The following is a 10,986-nucleotide window of genomic DNA, read 5'->3' as shown; positions in this document are numbered from 1 at the left end:
TCGGTGCCGCTGCGCCGCAGGCGAGCCGCCGAGGTGGTGGGGGCGAAGCGCGCGTGCGCGCGTGGTCACAAGCGTGCGGGAAACGTCAGTGAGCAAATCGCAGACCACCGTGGCCTCCAGCTGGCGTGACGTCCGGCCTCTTGCACTCCTAGGGGCGGAGAAGGGTGCAGGCTCTTCGCCCTCTGTGTCCTTCTTTCACGAACTTCTGGATTTTCCACCTCTTCCAAAGTTCGTTCTTGCGCAGAGCCCAAAGGCCGGAAAACCGTCCACGATGAACAGCGTGACTCTGAATCTGCGGGAGGTGATAAAGGCCATGACAAAGAGTCGCGGTTTTGACAGAATTTTGGGAAAGGTATGGGAGGCGAAGCCTTGGCTTCTAATGAAGGGAAAGAGAGCACCGTGCTTGGTGCCGTTGTGAGCTTTGAATAATTATCTCTTGTTAGGTTCTGTTCTAGTACGCCTGTAAATTTACCTTAGTGGTAATGATTACTACTTTAATGGAGCTCCTAAATATGCTGGATCGAACCCGTAAGTTCTCTATCTAAACATAGATAGGTATGGTTATGAGTCGTGGAGACAGAATTCCTCAGTTGTAAGGCTGGGAGGGACTTTGGAGTTTGATCCTTCAACCAACAAGTGTCTGCGTGGACCCAGAGAAGAATAAGAGAAACGTCTGCATTTAAGGCACATTACAGTCTAATTCTCTAGACTCTGGAGGATTAGAAGATAAATAATTGCAATGAGGTACGAAAGCCAAGTGCTTGGTAGAGTGGTGGACGAAGGGAGAAGTTGTTCCTCTGTAGTGGTTTGGGAAATTTCTCAAAGGCATGCAACTCCTGAAGAAATAAGTTAGCCCTTGGAGTAAAACGGAGTGCTTTTCGGAGACCAGCACTCACAAAGCCCGAAGGTGTTTGTTTTCATTTTTGTTTTTTTAAGAAGAGGTTTCGCTCTTGTTGCCTAGGCTGGAGTGCAGTGGCGCGATCTCGGCTCACTGCAACCTCCAACTCCCCGGTTCAAGCGATTTTGCTGCCTCACTCAGCCTCTTGAGTGGCTGGGATTACAGGCATGTGCCACCATGCCCAGCTAATACTGTATTTTTAGTAGAGACAGGGTTTCTCCATGTTGATCTGGCTGGTCTCGAACTCCTGAGCTCAGGTTATCCACCTGCCTCTGCCTCCCAACGTGCTGGGATTACTGGTGTGAGCCACCACACCTGGCCTTGAAGGTGTTTGTTTGTTGTTGTTGTTGTTGTTGTTGTTTTGAGACAGAGTCTTGCTCTGTCGCCCAGGCGGGAGTGCAGTGGCACGATCTCTGCTCGCTGCAACCTCCACCTCCCAGATTCAAGTGATTCTCATGCCTCAGCCTCCCAAGTAACTGGGATTACAGACATGCGCCACCACGCCTGGCTAATTCTGTATTTTTATTAGAGACAGGGTTTCATCATGTTGGTCAGGCTGGTCTCAAACTGCTGACCTCAGGTGATCCACCTGCCTTGGCCTCCCAGAGTGCTGCTGGGATTACAGGCGTGAGCCACCATGCCCCACCAAAAGCAGGGATTTATTGAAAATGAAAGGACACGCCTGTGTTTAGGGTGTGGAGCACCAGCTCAAGGGCCCTGATACCCCATGGAAGTCTCCTGTTAGCCACTTGGTACTCATCTCATGTAAATGAAGTGGTGTCCCACAATTGGCTGTGAAAAGCAACCAATCAGAGGCTAAAGTGAAGTTACAAAGTTCCACTTAATATGCAAACAAAGACTTGCTATGCTATCAGAAGCTAAAGTGAAGTTACATAGTTACACTCCTATGGGAAGATCTGATTGGTTGCAGAAAGCATAATTTTTTTTTTTATAAGGGCTAACTTCTTAGCATAATTTTGCTTTTTGCAACCAATCAAGGTACTTTCAGTTTCCCATCTGCCACACAGAAAAGGTGGAGGTTTGGAAAGGGAGAAGCCGCTGGTTCTTTTGTTACTTGGTGTGGAAAGTAACAAAAAAAAGTCTGAGATTCCTTCTGTGGAACAAAGTTCCTTCAAAGCCAATTTTAAAAAGCCTATGTAAAAAATAATTATTCTTGCTACACTTAATACAAATAATCTGGTCAAGTATAATAAAGCAAATCAGTCCTACCATGATTTGTCTTTAGTAAAAATGGAAAACTGGAGAGAGAGAAAAACTTCTCCTTTCAAAGGGTTTTCCTTTCAATTTACTTATAGGAAGTCGGCTTGAAACAGCCCTAGGTTGCCTGCCTCCAGATGCTATTCTCCTGCCTCACTTATAAGAAAATGATGTTCCATAAGAAGCATTTATAACTAAACCTTGTGAACCCCAAAAATTTGAGACAGGTCTCAGTTAATTTAGGAAGTTTATTTTGCCAAGGTTGAGGATGCACACGCGGTGACACAGCCTCCGGAGGTCCTGACAACATGTACCCAAGGTAGTCAGAGCACAGCTTGATTTTATACATTTTATGGAGATATGAGACATCAACAAATATATGTAAAAAGAACACTGGTTCGGTCCGGAAAGGCAGGACAACTTGAAGCGGGAAGGGGGCTTCCAAGTCACAGGTAGGTGGGAGACAAACGGTTGCATTCTTTTGAGTTTCTTTCCAAAGGAGGCAGTCAGATACACATTTATCTTAGTGAGCAGAGGGATGACTTTGAATAGAATGGGAGGCAGGTTCGCTCTAAGCAATTCTCAGCTTGAATTCTCCTTTTAACTTAGTGATTTGGGGGCCCAAGATATTTTCCTTTACATTTGCCCTCTTTTCTTTTTTAAAAAAAAAATCTTTTGGAGAAAGCATTTTAGAAGCAAAATGAGTCTTTGGTCCCAGATTTCATCTGATCTCTCATGCTAGGATGGTTTATTCCTAGACAGGTAGGTCCCAAGTTATTAGGAAAGCTAATTTTTAGAAGGTTGTGCAGTCTCATGTCCTGTGAAGAGAAAATAGGGGGAGGAAGGGAAAAAAACAACAAACAAAAGAACAATTCTGGAAAATATACATGGGCTACATTGTTCTGAAGTCCATATATCAGTAGGTAGGTATGAAAGTGGCTTATGAATGTAAATAGGTTACTGTTATTTTCTTCTGAAGTTTAAGTTGTCTAGCTTCGGTTTGCAGGGCTTTACAAAAGCACAGTTTAGTTTTCAGTGTCTCCAAATTAGGAAAAAAAGGAAAAGAAAGAAGAAAAAAATTAAAAATATTATTTTGGAGACTTGTAGCCAGAAAAAAGTAGAATTCAGCCTAAACTGTAGAAAATAATAAAAATTGATAAAAATTAGTCAAGACTAGTGCCTAACAACAAGTTAGTGGACTATAGTCCACTAACAACAAGTGGACTATAGATTTTGAAACATAATTTTTCTCTCTCCAGTTTTCCATTTTTACTAAAGACAAATCATGGTAGGACTGATTCGCTTTATTATACTTGACCAGATTATTTGTATAAAGTGTAGCAAGAATAATTATTTTTCACATAGGCTTTTCAAAATTGGCTTTGAAGGAACTTTGTTCCATAGAAGGAATCTCAGACTTTTTAAAATCCAAGCTCAGCCATGGATTTGTATCATCAAATACCTATGAGTTGGGTGAATTTCCTTTCTTTTTGATGTTCCGTAATAAACCAGGGGCTCCTGGACCTATCAGAAAATGACACTCTTTACTTAGCACAGGTCAGAAACTCTGTACAGGGACTGTGTAAAGTATGAGGCCAGTTTTCCCAAGGGCTTTTATTGTCTCCATAATTCAGATTTGATTTCTTAAAGGAAAGTATACCATTCCACTCAAAGCCTTCCTAAAATAATCAGTTTCTCCAATTGTGTCTTGTTACAAATGAAAACAGATTCTTATTGCACTTATGCAAATAACTGTATTGGCACAAGTTAAGAATACTCACAAATAGTTTCCAAATTCTGGAGAAATCAGGTAGAGAGAAACAAATATGCTCCAAATTTTGTTCATAGGAGTATACTAAATTGTTAAAAGCTGTCAATAGCTCAAAAGTTTCAAGACTCTGAAAAACAAAGCAAAAGATCAGCAATGTTTTAAGAAAAAAGTCAAAAAGATTAGTTCAGTCCCCGTAGTTAATTCCTATTCTGCTTAATATTCATGAGGATTTTAGCTCTCCATGAGTTCTGAAAGTTTTTCCCCTATTCTCATAACAATCTCCAAAGTTATTGGAGACCTGCATTCAAGAGGAAACAACAGGTGCAGGAGAGGATGTGGAGGAATAGGAATGTTTTTACACTGTTGTTGGGAGTGTAAACTAGTTCAGCCTTTGTGGAAGACAGTGTGGCAATTCCTCAAGGATCTAGAACTAGAAATACCATTTGACCCAGTGATCACATTACTAGGTATATACCCAAAGGATTATAAATCATGCTACAGTAAAGACACATGCACGTGTATGTTTATTGCAGCACTATTCACAATAGCAAAGACTTGGAACCAACCAACCAAATGTCCAACAATGATAGACTGGATTAAGAAAATGTGGCATATATACACCATGGAATACTATGCAGCCATAAAAAACGATGAGTTCATGTCCTTTGTAGTGACATGGATGAAGCTGGAAACCATCATTCTGAGCAAACTATCGCAAGGACAGAAAACGACACACCACATGTTCTCACTCATAGGTGGGAATTGAACATTGAGAACACCTGGACACAGGACGGGGACCATCACACACCAGGGCCTGTCGTGGGGTGGAGGAATGGGGAAAGGATAGCATTAGGAGGAATATCTAATGTAAATGACGAATTAATGGGTGCAGCAAACCCACATGGCACATGTATACATATGTAACAAACCTGCACATTGTACACGTGTACCCTAGAACTTAAAGATTAATTAAAAAGAACAAATTTAACAAAGAAAACATTATCAAGAATAAAACACTTAGTGAATCTTAAAAAACCACAACAACAACAACAACAACAAAACACTTTATAAAGAGGACCAAAACAACACAACAATTATCCATGGATGACTAAAAGTTTTAGGGCAGCCATAGTCAAACACACAATTGACAAGGAAATTTGTTACCTCTCCTCTGTAGCACACAATAATGTTAACGTAACAATTATGATTATTACTGATAATGTACACTAGGTCATATCACAATTACAGGAATTTCCCATAATTTTGGAACACACACCAATAACATATTTATACATATACATCTCAGAGAAAGCCAAACACTGTCTCTTATTTGACAATGCTTCCTGTGTAATTTTTGTACCAAATAAGCCAAATTATGCCATGTTTGGGCTTTAGGGAACCTAATATCTTAAAGGAGTAACTGGGTCAGAAAAAGACAATTTATAATTTGATTTTGGAAGTTTGTCAAATATCAAATGTTTAAAACACCGGATATCACAAAAATAGGATCACAGGTCATTATAAAATAAATCATTGATTTAACCAAAGTGATAACTCAAGGATTTCGTAAAAAGGTGAAAACCTTCTTTCTTTGAGAGAGGAGACTTAACTTTCCAAACAATAAGCCCTAATAAAAACAGCATGAAGCTAATTAAATTTGTTTTTCAAAATTTTATAAACAATCTATAAAATTTTAAACTTGACTATAAGATACAATTTCCAACTGGGTGTGGTGGCTCACACCTGTAATCCCAGGACTTTGGGAGGCCAAGGTGGGTGGATCAGGTGATCAGGAGATGAAGACCATCCTGGCCAACATGGTTAAACCCCATCTCTACTGAAAATACAAAAATGAGCTGGGGGTGGTGGTGTGCACCTGTAATCCCAGCTACTCGGGAGGCTGAGGCAGGAGAATCGCTTAAACCCAGGAGGCGGAGGTTGCAGTGAGCCAAGATTGAGCCACTGCAGTTCCAGCCTGGGTGACAGAGTGAGACTCCGTCTCAAAAAAAAAGAAAAAGATATAACTTCCATAAGCCTTTATAACCTTTATAACCTTTATTAAGGAGTCAGTTATTGCATGAAGAAAACCTTGTTAATCTGATACAGGGGCCCATATGCTGATCTTGCATCATTGTGCGTTTGACATTAATGATTAATTTATAGAGAAACTGACCTTATTTTATCTTTCAAATTTGGACCTTACAGTCTCACGTGCCCACCTCTTCTTCGATAGTCCCTGGGCCTTGAGGAGTTAAATGCCTTTAATTTCTGGCCCTGTATCTCAGGAATGAAGTTTCTTTTGATTGGCATCTTCTACGGGGCCTGAAGATGAGGCTTCAATTGCTGTCAGTGTTTAAGATTTAGCAGGACTTGGAGTCCTTTTTAGACCCAGGAGTCAAAGCCCTGTAACTCAATATCACAAGGACTTTAGTCTGATGTGCTTCCCTTTGTGGGTAACCCGACCTTTCTCTCTGACTGCCCTTAACATTTTTCCCGTCATTTCAACGTTGGTAAATCTGACAATTATGTGTCTTGGAGTTGCTCTTCTCAAGGAGTATCTTTGTGGCGTTCTCTGTATTTCCTGAATTTGAATGTTGGCCTGCCTTGCTAGGTTGGGGAAGTTCTGGATAATATCCTAAAGAGTGTTTTCCAGCTTGGTTCCATTCTCCCTGTCACTTTCAGGTTCACCAGTCAGATGTAGATTTGGTCTCTTCACATACATAGTTCCATATTTCTTGGAGGCTTTGTTCATTTCTTTTTACTCTTTTTTCTCTAAACTTCTTGCTTCATTTCATTCATTTGATCTTCAATCACTGATACCCTTTCTTCCATTTGATCAAATCTGCTACTGAAACTTGTACATGTGTCACGTAGTTCTCGTGCCATGGTTTTCAACTCCATCAGGTCATCTCTACACTGTTTATTCTAGTTAGCCATTTGTCTACTCTTTTTTCTTTTTCTTTTTCTTTTTTTTTTTTTTTTTTTGAGATGGAGTCTCGCTCTGTCGCCCAGGCTGGAGTGCAGTGGCCGGATCTCAGCTCACTGCAAGCTCCGCCTCCCGGGTTTACACCCTTCTCCTGCCTCAGCCTCCCAAGTAGCTGGGACTACAGGCGCCTGGCACCTCGCCCGGCTAGTTTTTTGTATTTTTTAGTAGAGACGGGGTTTCACCATGTTAGCCAGGATGGTCTCGATCTCCTGACCTTGTGATCTGCCCATCTCGGCCTCCCAAAGTGCTGGGATTACAGGCTTGAGCCACCGCGCCTGGCCTCGTCTACTTTTTTCAAGGTTTTTAGCTTCTTTGCAATGGGTTTGAACATCCTCCTTTAGCTCGGAGAAGTTTGTTATTACTGATCGTCTGAAGCCTTCTTCTCTCGACTTGTCAAAGTCATTCTCTGTCCAGCTTTGTTCCATTGCTAGTGAGGAGCTGCATTCCTTTGGAGGAGAAGAGGCGCTCTGATTTTTAGAATTCTCAGCTTTTCTGCTCTGGTTTCTCCCCATCTTTGTGGTTTTACCTACTTTTGGTCTTTGGTGATGGTGATGTACAGATGGGGTTTTGGTGTGGATGTCCTTTCTGTTTGTTAGTTTTCCTTCTAACAGTCAGGACCCTCAGCTACAGGTCTGTTGGAGTTTGCTGGAGGTCTACTCCAGACTCTGTTTGCCTGGGTATCACCAGCGGAGGCTGCGGAACAGCAAATGTTGCTGCCTAATCCTTCCTTTGGACTCTTCATCTCACAGGGGCACCCGGCCTTATGAGGTGTCAGCCCCTACTGGGGCATGCCTCCCAATTAGGCTACTCGGGGGTCAGGGACCCACTTGAGGAGGCAGTCTATCTGTTCTCAGATCTCACACTCTGTGCTGCGAGAACCACTACTCTCTTCAAAGCTGTCAGACAGGGACCTTTAAGTCTGCGGAAGTTTCTGCTGCCTTTTGTTGAGCTATGCCCTGCCCCTAGAGTTGGAGTCTACAGAGGCAGGCAGGCCTCCCTGAGCTGTGGTGGGCTCCACCCAGTTCGAGCTTTGTTTACCTACTCAAGCCTCAGCAATGGCGGATGCCCCTCCCTCAGCCTTGCTGCTGCCTTGCAGTTCCATCTCAGACTGCTGTGCTAGCAGTGAGTGAGGCTCCGTGGACGTGGGACCCTCCCAGCCAGGTGCAGGATATAATCTCCTGGTGTGCCATTTGCTAAGGCTCTTGAAGAAGCACAGTATTAGGCTGGGAGTGTCCTGATTTTCCAGGTACTGTCTGTCATGGCTTCCCTTGGCTAAGAAAGGGAATTCCCCGACCCCTTGTGCTTCCAGGATGAGGCGATGCCCCACCCTGCTCCGTGGGCTGCACCCACTGTCCGAGAAGTCCCAGTGAGATGAACCCAGTACTTCAGTTGGAAATGCAGAAATCACCGGTCTTCTGTGTCACTCATGCTGGGAACTGTAGACTGGAGCTGTTCCTATTCAGCCACCTTGGAACCTCCCCATGTTCAACTTTTTTTAAAAGGACACACTTTTTTTTTAAGCAAGAATGTTTTCCTACTATGTATATTTATTGGAAAATACCCAAATAATGAAATATCTAGTATTTAATATAACTTTATAATCTAAATTATGACATGTTTGTCTATGAATATTTATCCCATTATATTTACCTAATTATTTTAATTGTTTACCTAGATTATGAAAACTGTGATAGTCATCATTTAAAGTTATGGAATTACCATTGCAAAATTATAACTGAGACAGTGAAAGAGATTTCACCTAACTGACTCAATCTTGCTTTTAGCTTCCAAGCTGTCCTTGTTCATTTCTCGGCATAGGCTGAACTAACCTTGGCAGAAACTTAGAGTTTAACTTTGAAACAAAGATAGTAACAGTCTTTTCCCAAAACAAGCCTCCTTACTGCCTATGGACTAGACTGCCTAAAGCCACAGGATTAGAAGTTATAGTAATCTTACTAAATTCAAGATGCAGCTATTTTCATTAAACCAATATCAATGTCTTATCTATTAAAAATTACAGAAGCAGGCCAGGCACTGTGGATCATGCCTGTAATCCTAGTACTTTGGGAGGCCAAATCCTAGCACTTTGGGAGGCGGGTGGATCACTTGAGGTTGGAAGTTCTGGCAAGTGGAAGTGCATACAACCTACAGAGTGCTCAAAAGTGAGTCATTCTCCTTGCTTTCTCCTCATTCTTAGATTAGTTGTTTCCTGCTTCTTTTTTTTTTTTTTTTTTTTTGAGACAGAGTCTCTCTCTGTTGCCCAGACTGGAATGCAGGTGGTGTGATCTCGGCTCACTGCAGCTCCGCCTCCTCGGTTCACACCATTCTCCTGCCTCGGCCTCCCGAGTAGCTGGGACTACAGGCGCCCACCACCATACCCGGCCAATTTTTTTTTTTTTTTTTTTGTATTTTTAGTAGAGATGGAGTTTCACTGTGTGAAACTGTGTTAACCAGGATGGTCTCGATCTCCTGACCTCATGATCCACCCGCCTTGGCCTCCCAAAGTGCTGGGATTACAGGCGTGAGCCACCTCGCCCAGCCTTTTTTTTTTTTTTTTTTTTTTTTTAAAGGAGGAACTGAGCTGTGGCCTAGGATTTTTGTGTGGTGGATCAATATGTACTGCTAGTGGGCAGGACTCCATAGTATGTCACCACTATGTCATTTCCACCCTCTTTTGTGTCTCTTTCGCTCTCTGGAGGCCTGTGACCTCTGAGAGGACTCTAAACGCCAGGTGACTGCCCTTATATGTGTTTCCTGGATGAGACTTTTTTTTTTTTTTTTTGAGACAGAGTCTCCCTCTGTCGCCCAGGCTGGAATGCAGTGGTGTGATCTCGGCTCACTGTACCCTTCGCCTCCCAGGTTCAAGCGATTCTCCTGTTTCAGCCTCCCGAGTAGCTGGATTACAGGTGCCCACCACCACACCCGGCTAATTTTAGTATTTGTAGTAGAGATCGGGTTTCACCATGTTGGTCAGACTAGTCTCAAACTCCTGACTTCAAGTGATCCTCCCGTCTCGCCTCCCAAAGTGCCGAGATTACAGGCATGAGCCACTGCGCCTGGCCACCATTTTTAGTGTATGTGCTACCAAAGCGAGTACCTAGCCACTATTTTTTAAATGAATTTTTGTTGGGGATTTCTCTGCAAGGCCACTGCATATCATGGGGGCTCAACCCCTAGACACTCCCACGAGGGCCCCAGTCACCCACGGGCACCTTTTGGCTGGGAGGAGCAAATGCCTTTTCCTCTTCGAGCTAAAAAAACTCAGTCTCTCATTAACCTATGAAAACAACAGTTCAGCTCCTCACACAAATGTGCGCAGACAAACCAAATTAAGATTAATTTTGGGAGAAAAAGCACTAGAGAAGACCCTTTAGAATGCATCTTTGAACTAGAATTAGGATCCTTAAACAACAGCTTCCTAGGAGAGAAAAGAAAAAAAAAAAGTCAAGACCACTTCCTGTAAACTGCTCAGCCACCCCTAACTTTGTAGCTCTCGTCCACTATTATACAGGCCAAGGTCAAATCCTCTCATGGTGCAAAGTCATTTCAGGTACCTCAAAGCCAAAAAGATTTGGTCATGCAATACAGAAAAACAGAGCCTAAGACATAAAAAGAATCTGCCCATGACTCTTGAAACTCCACAAAGAAAACAGAACACCCCAAAAGGGGGTGAGTGGCACCTTTCTTCTGAATTCTTTAAAGGGGTTCAAGTAATTAGAAGCCTTCTCTAGATTTTTTTGTTGGTACTGCAGATGGCAAAGTGGGAAGGAGGTATAGGGTGGACGAAAAGAAAATGAAAGAACAGTTTTTTTTAAGGCAGGAAGCAAACACATAAACCAAACGTGTTTTTTTTGTTCTCTCCTTTTTCTTTTGCAGCTGTGAGGTATTTTAGCCAAAATAGTGTTTGAAATGCTTGTTCCCCAGTACCATAAAGAAATAGCACTTGAATATTAATTTATTTAGTAAGGCCATTTTTACTTCCTGCAGAAAGGGTACACTCACCAGCAGTTTTGCCACAAGAGTACACAGAACAAAGGAGACAGGGTCATTTATAACCTGACGCGTCCACCCTACTGCCGTGTCCGGTTTCCCTTGGACCTCACATTCTGTATT

At 42.5% G+C, this 10,986-nt stretch overlaps 1 protein-coding gene across 2 annotated transcripts in view; it reads left to right on the top strand.

The window, feature by feature from the left end:
• ACOT13 (acyl-CoA thioesterase 13) overlaps nucleotides 1-10,986 on the top strand; it is a 202,374-nt gene that overhangs the window by 170,621 nt on the left and 20,767 nt on the right. The window contains exon 2 of one of the 2 annotated variants that reach the window (XM_077998267.1): nucleotides 143-352. In XM_077998267.1, coding sequence (XP_077854393.1) covers nucleotides 272-352 — 81 coding nt within the window. In that variant the 5' untranslated portion in view covers nucleotides 143-271. Of the gene's footprint in view, nucleotides 1-142; nucleotides 353-10,986 lie in introns of those variants that run through there. The other variant, NM_001171950.1, reaches the window with a different exon arrangement.

Source organism: Macaca mulatta, chromosome 4 (assembly GCF_049350105.2).
Source record: "Macaca mulatta isolate MMU2019108-1 chromosome 4, T2T-MMU8v2.0, whole genome shotgun sequence".
In the NCBI taxonomy this organism is placed as follows: Eukaryota; Metazoa; Chordata; class Mammalia; order Primates; family Cercopithecidae; genus Macaca; species Macaca mulatta.
Note: the sequence above shows the minus strand (reverse complement) of the source record. Positions and strands in the feature narration are given on the sequence as shown.